The 14,754-nt window shown below is 44.9% G+C and overlaps 1 protein-coding gene and 1 long non-coding RNA gene across 6 annotated transcripts in view; one reads left to right on the plus strand and one right to left on the minus strand.

Moving 5' to 3' along the window:
* The window catches only part of Slc36a1 (solute carrier family 36 member 1), a 44,482-nt gene extending 30,752 nt beyond the window's left edge, over positions 1-13,730 (minus strand). For 3 of the 5 annotated variants that reach the window (XM_020181090.2, XM_020181093.2, XM_020181094.2), the window contains exons 1-2: positions 13,600-13,730; positions 3,759-3,906 (exon numbers count right to left, since the gene is read on the minus strand). In XM_020181090.2, coding sequence (XP_020036679.1) covers positions 3,759-3,901 — 143 coding nt within the window. In that variant the 5' untranslated portion in view covers positions 3,902-3,906; positions 13,600-13,730. Of the gene's footprint in view, positions 1-3,758; positions 3,907-12,882; positions 12,982-13,339 lie in introns of those variants that run through there. The other 2 variants (XM_074057162.1, XM_074057163.1) reach the window with 2 other exon arrangements.
* LOC141417857 (uncharacterized) lies at positions 12,858-14,121 on the plus strand. Its single transcript, XR_012442505.1, has 2 exons — positions 12,858-12,994; positions 13,131-14,121. It is a non-coding gene; the product is annotated as an uncharacterized lncRNA (long non-coding RNA).
* Positions 14,122-14,754: the final 633 nt, after the last annotated feature.

Below are 14,754 nucleotides of genomic sequence, written 5' to 3' on the forward strand. Positions count from 1 at the left end.
TCTCTGAGCCAAGTTGTGTGGGAGACCAGGTCCCTCTCACCCTAGCTCCTCATTACCTCTCCATGGCAACTCCCTTCCCATCTCTGGGCTGCTATTACACCTGCAAAGAGGGGGAGCTGGAGTAGGACAAGTGGTCTCCCTGGTTCTCCAGCTCACAATCACCAGGATTCTAGGCCACTGGTCAAAATTACTCTTTCCCACAGATGACTCCAAGCCAAGATCACCCAACACAGTATGAGCATCAGGAAAGCAACTCCCAGGGCTGTGAGGTCTTAGCCACAGGGTGGTTATCTTTCTGAAAAGGGAAGGGAGAGGCCAAGCAAACCTGTAGTTTTACTGCAGTCCACTTTTTAAGCTCAGGGTATCTTGATTCTCTGGTGAATTAAAGGTCCCCTTCCCCAATAGCTTTTGTATTATATCTACTTATATTAAAATTAAAACTGGGAAAAATTTTAAATGTTTAATTAAAAATAATACTAGTATGTTTTTTCTGAAAAATCAAATCCATTTTCCAAGTAAGGAAATATGGGAAGAATAGTACTCTTACTTTTTTAAATAAAATCTCTTTAACGTCTCATCTCACACAACAAAACACAACTGGATTTTTGTATTTCTATATGCAATCCATGTGATACATTATTTTGGTTGACACATATGAAGAAGATTTTTGTTCTTGCTAGACATGTGGCTGGAAAAGGAAGGAGTACTTTAATACATAGCCTCTTCAATTATGGCAATTTTTCTTTGACATTACTCCAAAATGAAATACAAGATAGTTTTAGAAGCTAGGTACAATTGTGAAATCTGAACTTTTTATACTCGGTCACATTAAAATCCATTGGTGATCTTACTAACTGAATGGGCCTTTTACCCATGCGCACCGTCCTAACATTTGTAAGTTATTTGGAAGATACTGACTCCCTGAGTTATTCAGATCTTCCAAACATTTAAAGCTTTCATTATATAATATTAAAAAATCACATTCGTTATTGTCACCCCTGAATTCACTGCAAAAGTTTTCGTGTAGAAAGAAGCTGCCAGGCTCACAGTGACAGATACAAGAGTTTTCTTTTTTGCCTTGTTCTATCTAATTTTGCTTGAAAATTCAAATTTTATGTGAGTAACAAATACTGCTGATTGTTTTCCTTGAGTTGATGGGTTAATTTCCATCATTTTCAAAGAAAATGCCAGGTACTCAGGTCTGGATAGCCTATAGTTAGTTTAGTTAGTTGGTTGTTCTTTCTAGTAAAAATAGTATTCCATGAAAAAAGAAAAAAAGCAGCTAGTCCAGTTGACAACTCAAATACTCAAGGCTTGGCCTAGAGACAAGTATCACACTTTGATATTTTTCAGGAACACTTCTCATTTTGTCACACAGAGTATTAAGAGAGCTGAACTAAAGGGCTGCAATTTAATTAACTTAGTGCTTGACACTTTCATCAAGGACATTCTGAAGGACAACTGCCCTTTCGCAGCAGTGAAAACAACAATAGCCAGTGGAACGTGGAGCCACCACCACAATTCACCAGGCAGCATCTGCAATTTTACCACCTCTGCTTTGCCTCACCAGTGCAAAAGACACCGGAGTGAAAAGCACAACTATGAACACATCTTTGTTGTTCAGACTTCTTGAAATGGTCTTGGGACCCCCGAAAGGCCTGCAGACCACATGTGGCAAAGGGCTGTTCTAGATCACCTACAGAGACCAGACAGTTTCAGTCAGCTGTGCCTTGACCTGCCAGTCTAGGGAAGAAGCGGTGAGGCGTGATTAACAGCTGCTACTTCATGACTCAACAGAGCAACAAGACAAACATGAGGCTGCCATCAAAGCAGTCAACAGCTTGACACTATCCAACGTTAGGAAACCCTCACTGAGCACACCCTTGTGGAAATGGTGGCGTTCCCACTTGTATCCTCATTAGAGGAGTTTTGGCTGAGGTTTCTTTAAGAGCCAGGTGCATGCATATATATATGCAACAGGCTGGGAAAGACTCTCATGTACTTTCTTCCTTAGCAAACTATTTAACAGGGTTAGGCAAGGCACAGGTAGAAAAGGAACCCAGCTCAAAAACTTGTCCCTAACAGAGATTCTCTTAGGTAAATGAGGGTCCCCAAATCAGCCTACAACTTAATCATACCTGGCATGATTTCTGGGGCTGAAATAATCAGTCCTCCAATTCCCAAAGGAATCCTTTTCTCCGTACTAACTGTGATGAGACTGAAACCTGCCATTACCAGGGCAGGGTAGGAACCTCAAGTATACCATGGAAAATGTCTCAACACAAGGGCAAGGAAGATATTTTCTGATTTGCTCAATTTCCAACAAAGGCAAAGTAATTCGGGACTGACAACATTATATCTCAACATGAAAAAAAGTGATATTCAGAACAGCTGAAGTTCAAAGCCTGTGAGCGCCTATCTTAAAGTTGCCAGCCAGTTAGTCTTGAACTTAAGAGAGGTCCCAATAAAAATAAAAGTCCAGACCCTACATGGTTAAGTATTACATAGACAAGATGATGCCTGAGAATAAGGAGGAGCAAAAACTGAAGGGGAACTACAGCGAGAAAAGTTGGGAAGAAGGATTTCACAATAAGGAGAATGGCCCTGAACTGAAGCCATCACGTGCTCCCAACTGTGCGTGCAGCTCCTTCTGCCTATGGGACACAATGGAGTGGATAAGATTAGAGGAAAGAAAGGAAAGGTGGTCCTTGCTGCCACCAACTGTGCTCTAAGCAATCTTTTCCTTCAGCTAAAACTGCAAGCAAATGGGGAATCTACAAAAGCATGCCACGTGAGAAATAAGCTACAAAGCCAGCATCTTTGTGATCAGAAGCCAGCAAGTGATGGTGGGGAGCCAGTCACGTGGACAAACCATATCCTCTAGGTCCACCCCAGCTCACAAGAGAAAATGTCCTGCCCAGGACATAGGAAGCAGAGGAGCTGCCCCAGCAAGGGGCTCCAAGATAAGCTCCCAAGGTCCCTTTGGGCAGTTGCAGGGTATGACATAACTCTAGGACACAAAGGAGCCCTCAGTAGGCCACACCTAAGCCATAAAGGAACACAGATGGGTGACAGCTGGGCTTGAGGACAAATGGAAGAGCAGGAAAGGATGGGCTGCTGAGATCCTGAGACACATCAGAGGTAGGTGAAGGCTGGGGAAGCTTGGAAACTCAATGAAGTAGAAAAGCTTCCTCTCAACTTTCTAGCACCCCACAGCCACCACAGCTTCCCAGTGTGCTCCTCAATTTGTTTACATCTGGGGAAACTGAGGCCCAAAGGAGGCCCGACAGACAACCCAGGGACAAGACTTAAGCCCTCCTTAGGAAATGCAAAGTGGATTCCCCTTCTCCATCAACTGCTGGGTTTTAACTTCAGAAGTGATTTCTTTCTCCTCCCACTTCTCAGCCACATGACCTGGTTCCTTGGTGATGGGGTAGAAGATGGGGGTGACTCTGCCAAGGAGGCTTCAGAGGGGGCTGAGAGGTATCAAAAGTTCTGATCTAAGAGAAGGTCCCTCTAAAACCTTTTCTTAAGTCCAGGCTCTTGTTGGCCTCTAGCCTTCTGGGAGTAACTCAGCTGGAACAAAGACTAAGGAACTGCTTGAGAGTGGCAGGTGAGGGACACTGTAACTTGCCCTGTCCTTGTGGAACTTGCATTCATCCATAAAGTGGGGAACTGGTAAATGGGGGACAAATTGCCCCAAGGTAGATTTAGGAAAGTGACTCCCACAGGGAGGGCAGAGGGTAACAGCTACTCACGTGGTGCTACTGCTGCTTTCCCCAAAGCGCTGGTAGGAGCCCGGGGAGAAGTTGTTGAGGCCTTCTGATGGGCTCTCCTCAGGGCTCACGTCGGTGGAGCTGTAGTCATGATAGTCTTCGTTCCGAAGTCTCTGTGTGGACATGGTAGCTGGGGAGACAGGGTGAGCATTAAGACTTCCAGTAGTAGCTGGGGCCTTTAGCTCCAAGTCTGGAGGGGCCTCAGGGACAGAAGTAGTCATTGTCACAGTTGCTCACAGGGACAGCTGTGCTATGGACTGAGTACGAGAGTGCCCTGTACCAGGGGAAATGCAAGAGGTACAACATACACAGGGTAGGCTGAGTGTGCCCAGCTTATGCTCCCCACCTCCCAGTGGTGCCCACTCATAAATTTCTAAATTTGTCTGAACAATACAGAGGTGAGGCAATAGTGGGGAGGAGTAGGAATGATGTAAGTAAGCACCTCCAGGAAGTCTTCCCTATTCCTTTGGTGGCCATTACCTGGTCCCTCCTCTGAGCTAATTTCTGGGCCTTAAACAACAGCTAAGTCATCTACCTTTCCCCAGAGCAAGCTCTCAGAAGATGGGAATCTGCTGTTTCTCAGTGAATTCCCTTTTTTGCTCTGCCTTCTTTGGAGAACCTTGATGTTCCATCAGGTCCCTACCCACAAGTGACTATCTCCTTTCTGTCATGACCTCAAGCCCACCCTGTACTCCCTGGAGGCTATCAGTAGAGCTCACCCCCTCACCAGGGCTCTTTACCTGCCACCAGCCTGAGTACTGAGATATGGTACTGAGAGTAGCACAAGGGAGACCAAGACCCTGACCTCTGTGTCAACATTGCCCCTCCACAGTGCTTTATTGAGGCTCAGAAAATGACACCTAACAGTATGCACACTTCGGCATGCTAAGCACTTAGAACTAAAGGAGACCAGCAGCCTCAGCAGCCAAGCCTCTGTGACTTTCCCTGCCCTACCTTCTCCCTGAAGCGAGTCACAGAAACTGGAATCCTCTTCCCCAAGGGGGTCCTAAATGTGTCAACCCTACTCCCCAAAGCAGCCATAAAACCTAGAAGGGTCACTGTCCCTTCTCATTCCAGAGAGGCCCAGCCATGTCCTGAAAGGAAGGAATGCTATACAGAAAGGCCAAGAAAAGTATGAACAGACACCCTTGCTGGGTGCCCCCTTGGGTCTACTTCCACTACTCAGACCCCTGTGGTCAACCCCAGCTGTCACAGCTTTACTGAACTCAACATAAAAATGGACAGTTTGCCTTGTGTGCTTGAGTCTTCATCTCTGAAGGCTCCTGTACCACATTAAACTTTCAGTAAATGCTATGGATTCTCATTAATCTGTCTTGTCACAGGAGTGTTGGCAGTGATCTTTATGATGGAGAGGACAGGTGTCACACCTTTTCCACCACTACGCACCCCCCCTTCTTTTTTTGTAGATTTGTTCATGTTTAAAAGATGGTGAGAGAAGAAATTCTTCCTGCTGTATGCTGGTGGACAGTGAAGTATCCCCAGAGTAGACACTCTGTAATGCTACTCCACAAAAGAAAAGAATGGGGCTTCTCTGAGGGACACAGAGACTTCCTCTGGGAGTCATGGAAGCCCCTAGGGCCCTAGAGATCACACTAAAAGGGCCTTCACTGGTACTCTAATCCTACATTCCACAGCTGAGGACCCTACTCTTGTCTAGCTATGGAGTAGCAAAGAAGGAAGCACACCTCCTGATGGCTGTCAGCATCTGGAAACGTCTGCTGCGCACAAGCCAGGGGCTGTGATGGGGGATTAAAACCAAAGTCACCTTCCTTCTCTTTGAGAGTCTACAATCAAGTACAGAAAAACACTAAAAATTATAAATACAAATCCTGTGACACTTGGCAGACTGGCATGACTCCTGCCACCACCCTGGGTCTGAGGCGTGCTCTCAGAAACCTGGGGAGGAGACAAGATCTCCCACTGTGGCCACAACACCTACCCATGCTAAACAAGCTGCCAGGGCTCCCACAGGTCCACTCCCTAGGGATTCTGGGAAACTGGCCACACCCCACACCAGAGTGATTCATGAAGATTGAATTTTCTCCCATCAGTTGAAATGTAAGGAGGACTCCATGCAATCTCACAAAGAAAGTGCTTTGCAGAAAGCCAGTAAAGGGCCTGTCTTCATCCAGGTCCTGCTGCTATACCAAAATCTGAGACTGGGTAATTTCTTTAGAAAAGAGTTCACAGTTCTAAAGGTCCAAGAGTATGGCACCAGCAGCATTTGCTGGACTTCAGGTGAGGGCCTCTTGAGGCTTTGTGCATGACAGGAAAATAGAAAGCCAGAGGGTGAATGAGGGAGAGAAGTCACACAGCGAGAGGGACCAAGGGGAGGCTCCAGGCTCACTTCCTAATTACCCTTTCTGTTGGAAACCACATTAATCCCTTCATGAGGATGGGAAGACCCCTGAACTCTTAAGAATTTCTCTTAAGGCACTCTTAAGTGCCTTTTAAAGACCCCACCATCTCTTACACTGGGAACAAGCCCCAGCATGAGTTTTGGTGGGGACAAATGATATTCAAACTACAGAAGGGCCCACAGATTCCAAGAGAATCCCACCTAGCTTTACTGCCAAAGTGTTTTGGCTAAAAAAATATGAAGTCTTCATTTATTCACATGCCAAAGTGTTTTGGTTAAAAAATATGAAGTCTTCATTTACTCACATGCTGGAGGAATTCATTTGTCCCCAGCTCTGGGATAAATAAACTCATAAAAAGATAGGGAAGGGGGTCTATGAAGTATCTTAACACATGAAGCTAAAAACTTCTTGCTATGCAGGCGAAAGATAGTAAGTTAGTTTATGAGTACAACTGGAGGCCTGGATTCTAAGCCAGCCTCTATCACCAGTTTGCTTTGTAACATTGGACAATTTTCTTTGTTAGGATCTTAGCTACCAAGTATGCAAAAAGGGGGACAGGTGATTTGAACTAAAGTATCACTCAGCTCTACTCTTGCTCTAATTTCCCAAAACCAATGAATTTAATTATTTATGCAAACAACAGCTAATTTCTCGCCCCCTCCAACATACCAAAAACATCTGAGGAAGAGCCCCTTCCAATGAATTCTGAATATTATTGAAGGTGAACCGTCAGAATATAGGAAGTCCCAAGTTCCCCAATTCCTTCCAAAGAACCAAGAAATCACTCTGCTGCTTCCGTGGTACAGATGTTCAATTTATTTCAAATGCTATAAAGGGACTTCTTTATGTTGTCCATAAAAACTGAAGTCATCCATAGAAGGTTGCTAAGAAAACTACCCAAAAAAACACTTAAACCTATAGATCCAATGCCTAATAAGTAACTACAGGACATGGAAGATGTGGCTTAACAACTGCATGCATGGTGGAAAAAGAAAAAATAATGCTACTTATGGACTTTGGTTAATGATAAGTTCAAAAGCAGTCAGTAACAGCTGGTGGAGTGGCTCAAGTGGTAGGGTGCCTGCCTAGCAAGTGTAAGGCCGAGTTCAAATTCCAGTACCAAAAAAAAAAAAGGCAATAACATAAACAAATGCCAAATTAGGGCATACAATGCTAAGCTGACACCATTTGGTTTGACCATGTACTTTGTTCTCTTCCAGGCAACATACCACAAAGGAAAAATGATGAACCGTGGACATCCAGGGGTCAAGGCCACCATCGAGAAGGGGATGGACACCAACCAAGTAAAAGAATGGTTGGAGGCACTGAGAAGGTTCAGCCTGGCAAGTCAGGAGCCATACACACTATCTATTAAAGGCTGTCATATAAATTAGACTTGTTTTCTGAGGCCTCAAAGATCAGTCAGAGCTAAGATCAGTCAAAGCAAAGATCAAAGTGAGGCCAATCTTTGGCCAGACCTAGGAAGAACCTTCTGTCAAAGACAGTACTCCAGGAATGTGGGTACCACTGTGGGGAGGGTGAATGGAGAGGGTAAAGGAGGGTGAATGTGGTCCATCTACTTTATATACTCCTATGAGACTAGAACAATGAAACCAGTTGAAATCGTTTTGAGTAGGGGTAAAGGGGAGAGTGATGGGGGAGAATTATGGTGGGGGTGAACCTAACCAAGATACATTGTAAGCACAGTCACAATGAAGACCCCTGTACAACTAATATATGCTAATAAAAATGTTAAAAATTTTTTTTAATAGACAGTTGCCCAAATGGAGATGAGTCTGGGAGAAACGTATGTTCCCATCCCTGGAAACATGTCAACAGAAGTCATTTCTCAGCAGTCACACAGGCATGCAAGGCCCCCTCCTTCTGCTGCTCTCTAGCTGCGCTCACCAAGTGCCAGCCTCCATGGTCCCCCTCCCTTGAGCTCCCCTTGATGCAACCTTGAATCCAAGCCCATTGCTGCAACTACCAGTTCCTGCCCTGTGGGAGATTTTAATAGGACCTGTTAACTGTCAAAGTGGATGTTGTAATATGTAAAAGTTGACAGCAATCTTGTCCTTCAGGTTCTTAAGGACAAGGAACAGAGTTTATAGATTGTATGTGGTCTATTAATACAAGGTCAAATTCTCCACAAGATATTCAGACCCCAAAGAGTAAACTGTTAAGAAAAGTTTGTATGTTTAGTAGCAAAAAAACAAGAAAAAAATCCAAAAGTATATTCTACCAAAATTACATTGAGACAGCAACTATTTGTTTCCTTCCTTTTCCTCATACAAGTTTTCTAATTGTGTCCACAGATGAGGTTGCTCTTTAATCTACAAAATAGACCAGGTTTCATGCGCCACTGAAAACGAGCAGGTGAAATCACTCTCTGCAACTGATGTAACATGGAAAATGAATTTTAAATTGAATTTTTCTTAAAAAAAAAAAAAAGTTGAGTCTTTACTCCCTTTTCCCCCAACTTCTCCCTACATTATCCTCTTATACTAAAATAAATCCTTGCTAAAACTTTAAAAAAAAAAAAGATGTGTTAAATTTTCTAGAGGTGGGCAACTTTTAAGAAAAATTCTATAGTGATTCTATAGGTTTTTTTTTTTTTTTTGTAAAAGACAAATTCTTTTTTCTAATTCAAAGACTGTTTCTATTTTAAAACAGTATGACATATTATGGTTCAGGAGAACATAACCTAGCCAGGAGTCCCACATTCCAATCCCAGTCCTCTTTTATCACTTTGGTACAGAACTGAGAGGAGCACTAGACGGTTGCTAAGTATACTTCTAAAATTCCAGAATACAATCTCAATTCTCTAGTGACTTCGCTTGTTCAAAATACAGGAGGATTAAGAGTCAATAGATAAGATTCTAAAGCTGTACCACCCAATTCAGTAGCTATCAGTGGCTATGGAGCACTTGAAATACAGCTGGTCAAAACTGAAACGTACACACACTGTACGTTATTTCAGTTATTTGATATAAAAAATGTGAAAGAGTTCATGAATTTGTAATTTTGCATTCATTACATGTTGCAACGATAGTATCTTGAAATACACTATATTAAATAAAGCATATTTTTTTTAAAAAGGAAAAAAAACCCCACAGATCTCTGGCTCAACCTGATTCCACGTGAGCATTTTTTGTTGTTGTTGTTTTTAGGTTTTGATTAAAAAAAAAAAACTTGGAATTTTTATTGATTGATATTACATTAAATTTAGACATCAACCTGGAGAGAACTGTCTAACGAAAGATATATAAATATGCTTTTTTGTTTTTTGAGACTCCTCCCCATGTAGCCCTGATTGGCCTCCAACTCTTGATCCTCCTTGCCTCAGTCTCCCAAGTGCTAGGGTTACAGGTGTGTACCACCACACTTGGCCATGTTTTGTTTTTAACCTGCTTCCTGGTGATTATGATTATAAAGCACTATAAAAAGAACATACAATCTATTCTGATGATAAAAACATACAGTGTACACCTCAGGCCTGACCTCAGCCAGGGTTCATGCATTGGTGATATTTGCAAACTGCAGTCATTATTTTGAAACAATTACACTGAGTTGGACTTTGGAGCCCAGAGCAGCAGCAAGTTCAACAGCCACACTCTCAGTTGTGGGAATTCTGAAGACTCAAACTGGTTGCTGAATGTGGTCTACAGGGAAGGAAGTGAAAACACATGACTTCTATGTGAACTACATTCAAAAGGACATCAGACAAGGCTCCACCAAACCCACCACAGACGTACATTCCATAAATCAGACTTTTGTCCAGACAAATCCCACACTGTGGAGGCACAGGGCAGCTGCTGACCTCAGCAGGCTGCAGAGCACAGCAAGCAGGCAAACGGTCTCGCTTTTTACTCCAAGTCACAAAGATCGCCAAGTGTTAGGACCATACATGACTTCAGAGAGGATCCCACTCTAGCTTCCTATTTAGAGGCCAAAAACCAAGGTCTACACAGAGGCTGCCATCCACAAAGAAGATTTGGGATTAGACTCTAGCAAGCCAGAGTCCCAGTCCACACATTATCTACCCTCTCTAACATTTCAGACCACAGGTGGCCCCAGTTTGAGCCTCGGGCAGAATTATGTATGCAGGAGGTGCTCTGCAAGATAAAAGTACTCGGTCTTGAGTGTGCAACTCTGATCACTTCACTTGCTCTGCCTCTGCCTGGACCCCATCTGAGAGATGTCCTTAACACACCCATGTCCCAACACTATTATGAAGATAAATAGTAGGCACGTTATCCAGCACACAACGAATTTCATCAGAGGTGGCAAGTGGGATGACTATGGAGAAATTCATGGCCATGGAGCAATAAAGGGAGAGGAGCAACTGAGCACTGTCACCAGAGCAGCATGCTGCAGCCAGAAACCCTGCAGTACTTTCTGCACTTACTACTCTACAGAGGTGACCTGGTCCTTATCTTGGAAATGGTGACCCAAGTGCCATAAGCACCCCAAGTACCCCACAGAGAAGAGTGACTGACTTCATGGAAAAGCACAAGAGCCCGCATAGTAGCTCATACCTATAATCCCAGCTAAACAGGAGGCATAGGCAGGAGGATTTAGGTTTAAGGCCAGTCCTGGGCTAAAACATGAGATCCTATCCAAAGAATAACTAAATACAGAAAAGGGCTGGGGATGTGACTCAAATGGCAGAGCACCTGCCTAGCAAGCATGAAGTCGAGTCCAATACCCAGTAACCTGGAAAAAAGAAAAAAGGGAACAAAGAGAACAGGGAAGCACAGAGGAGCCTCCCCTGCAAGACAAGGTCAGACTTCCAGAAGAAATATCCTGGAGGAAGGTGAGCCAACAGCACCAAATACAGCACCCTGTGGTTTCTATTCTGGCACATTTTGAAAGCCCAACCCATGGGACCCCACACCCATGAAATGGAGGCCAAGTTTTTGTGCTCAAGCCAGTAAGGCCTGGCCAAAGGAGGGAGATACAGGATTGTCCCAAGGCCCGGGTTGAGATAATCAGACTCAATGTGAATTTCCTCTATGGGAAAAAGAAAAGCCACTTCAGGTGTTAGTGGTATTAACCAGTAATGCCCTTTAGAAAGGACTGTCAGCACGAGGTGAGGAGAAACAAGACGGTTCACGCAGCACAGGTCCAGGAAAGAAGTGTGTCATTACAGCAAGGTCTCCTCAGCACCCAGGTCTTGAGAAAAGATGAAGCATTTTAAAAACCTCATGACGGGTGGGGCAACTAAAAGGAAACTTAAGTCTGTTATTTATTATTTATTATTTATTTATTTCGGCTCAGCTGCGTGGAGGAGAGAACTGGCATGAACTTGACCTTTGCTTTTCATTTGTTTTAACGTGGCAGAATTGGAGATGTCTGGTGATTTGAATGGATGTGTTGCAGTTGGGTGAGGCTTGATAAGATAAAGCGCACGGCACTGGGAAGAACTGAGGTCTGGGAATCAGTTTTTATTTTAGCTCTGCCAACTGTGTACCCCACACAGTAATTTCATCTGCGACATCTCCCAAGGTAACTGCCCAGTGGTGACATTACTTCCAGTGAAGGGAGCTCCATGCTGTGCTCCAATGAGAGACAATTAAGTCTTTGGATGTTTTCACGCTCACCCAAAACCACTTCCCTTGTGGCACTTCCATCAATTGGTCTTAACTGTAGTCTCTGGAATATTACAGAGCAAATGGAATCCCTCCCTCTTCCTCACACAGCCTTGGGAAAAGACAAAGACAGCTCAGAGCCTCGGAGAACTTCGGGCTGCCACAGGGATGAGGCCAAAAATGAACAGCCACCTGATTTAAAGAGAAAATAAGGACTCCAGAACAAGCAATTATAAGGGACATGACCAAAAGACAAAGGGAGAATGGGGATTGAATACTGTCACCAAAGCAGTCTGCTACACACAGCCTTCACCCCAAACAGCCTCAAACCCAACTCGAAGGACCCAGCTTCTTACTTATTGACATTTCCAAACAAAATGTATTCTAAATACACAATTTAAGGTCTAGGATAGAGCATTTGCCTAGCATGTGCAAGGTCTTGGGTTCAATTCCCTAACACTGCAAAACAAAGGACCCCCCCCCAAAAAAAAACCCTACATGCTAAATGTACAACTATTGTAAACTAAGCTCTTGACAACAGTCAAGAGAGGACATTGATCATGACCAAGACAATTAAAATCATTTTCAGCTGCCAGCATCTAGCTTGGGCATGATACAGAGGTAGGACAAGAGACTGACCCAGAAACTTCAAGAAGCACAGGTGAAATCTTCCAGCACAGCTGGGGTAAGTCTTGTTGTAAGGCTGATTGCTGTGTAATATACAAAAGGAGAAAAGAAAAATCTCTCTGAATAATAGGCAGACCGAGATGCAGAGAATGCCAGAGCAGAAGGGCCCCTAGGGACTCAGTCAACACCATCACCGAACACATGAAAATCCTCAACTCCGGCCAGGACGGGAGGTACCTCAGCTGGCCAAGCAAGAGGCAGAGCTAAAATAAAAACTCCTGATTCCCAGACCTCAGTTCTTCCTAGTGTCGTGTGCTCTTATCAAGCCTCACCCAACCGCAACACATCCATTCAAATCACCCGACGTCTCCAAATCTGCCAAGTTAAAATAAATAAAAAGCAAATGTCCTTTCAAGTTCACGCCAGACCTCTCCTCCACTCAGCTGAGCCACACTGGCCTCTTCGGGGCATACTCCAATTCAAAGTCCGTATTTTCAGATGACTTACCCCAAACGGCAGGACGGTTAGAAACCAAGCCTGCAGACTGATGAGTCTGCAGAAAAACCACGCCGGAACGGAACCACACCCAGAGCCAATCGGCCCGACACGGGGAAGGCAGGTCTGAGCAAGGACAGGACCGGCGGAGGGAGGGCGGTCAGGCGGGAGCGGTGGGACCCGCGGGAGGCGGCGCGGGGCGGGGGGGGGGGGGGGCACAGAGCTGCTGGAGCTCAGGGCCACTTGGGTTCTGCTCGCAGATCTGCCACTTACGGGATGACCTCGGGCCAGCCCCATCTCTTTCCTCCGCCTCGGTTTCCCCTACTGTCCGAGGAAGGTCTGGCGGTTCCGGTGGTGGCGGCAAGCCCGGGCCCGAAGGAGACCTGCCCCCGCCAGCACGCCGCTTTGGGAAGGCTGGGAAAAGCCTGAGATGATCACCTGAGAGATCGTCCTTATCCCAGGACCTCACCTATCACACAGGACCAGGAGACTCCAATCCCGCGGGTGGCGGGGAACAGCGCGAGGAACAAGGGACTGACCCTTCGCCTCGTGCGGGAGGGGTCCCCGCCTCAGGCCGCAGCTGCGGCCGTGCAGCCGCGTAGTCGCGGACCGCAGCCCAGGCGGGTCCCGTCCCCTGACCCCAAGCATCTGGCACGCCGGGAGGACAAGGAGGTGGGCCCTGCCACAGGCGGTGACGACAGTTGGAAGGGGCAGGTGGCCAGGACTCACCGCATCGGCTCCGGTTCCCGCTCCGGCTTCAGCTCAACCCACCCTCCCGCCTCAGCGACCACCCCTCGCCATCCTTGTCTGCTGCCTGGGCAGCCGCTTCCGGGCCCTGTCACGTGACACCGGCGCCTGAGCCCCAGCAGGGTCACGTGCTGCCGCTCTCCACAGCCCTGGTCCCACAGCTCCACTTAGCGGCCAACTGCTGCATCTGCAGGAAGGACATGTGTCCGGGGACCAAAGACAGGGATATTGATCCTGGAACGTGGGCAGAGTCAGGTGAAAGAACACTCTCCACGGAGTTGTGGCCTTGAGAAATATTCTTCTCTACACTGTCTTTTCTGTGTCATATTTCAATGAGCATGTATTGCTTTTGTAATCAGGGATACACATCTTTTAAAAAATTATCTAGTTACTTCTAGAAACACAAACATTCATGGTTGCTACTGGAAGTGAGACTGGAGGGTGGAGAAACACTATTTTCAATTTATTTTAATCTTAATAATTAAAATAGATGGCAACATTTCAGTATGTCTGTGTGTGAATTATCTGGCCTTCTCTTTCCTCTTTCTGTAGCATTTTCCTTTAACAATTTTTGTAAAATACAGACTTCAGATCACAAGAGACATAGAGGTCTTTATTCATAACTGTAAAAAACGAATTGTTTGGGGGAAACCAGTGGGAGAGGGGAGAAAGAAAGTTGAATACGATTGAAGTACATTACATGCATGTATGAAACTAGCAGAATGTAACTCACTAAAATTGTTTTTTAATTAGGGGGGATGGGGAAAAGAAAGTAATACGGACCAGAGGAATATGATCAAAGTACATTATATGCACTATGGAAATACCACAATGAAACTCTTTCGTACAAGTAGTATATGCTAATAAAAATTAAAAGGTCTTTATTTAATTATAAAGGAGTCAATTCATCAAGCAGTCATAGCAGTTTTATATCTCTCCATATATATTCACCCAACATGACACCTCTAAAAACATACAACTGATATTAGTAGACATAAAAGGAGAAATAGACAAGATAATCGTCACAGGGGACTTCAGTACCCCACTTTCAACAATATATAGATCAATCAGAGAGAAAATTAATTAGAAAATAGTGGACTTGAATTGCATTTTACATCCAATAAAGAAAACACTGAT

Source organism: Castor canadensis, chromosome 16 (genome assembly GCF_047511655.1).
Source record: "Castor canadensis chromosome 16, mCasCan1.hap1v2, whole genome shotgun sequence".
In the NCBI taxonomy this organism is placed as follows: domain Eukaryota; kingdom Metazoa; phylum Chordata; class Mammalia; order Rodentia; family Castoridae; genus Castor; species Castor canadensis.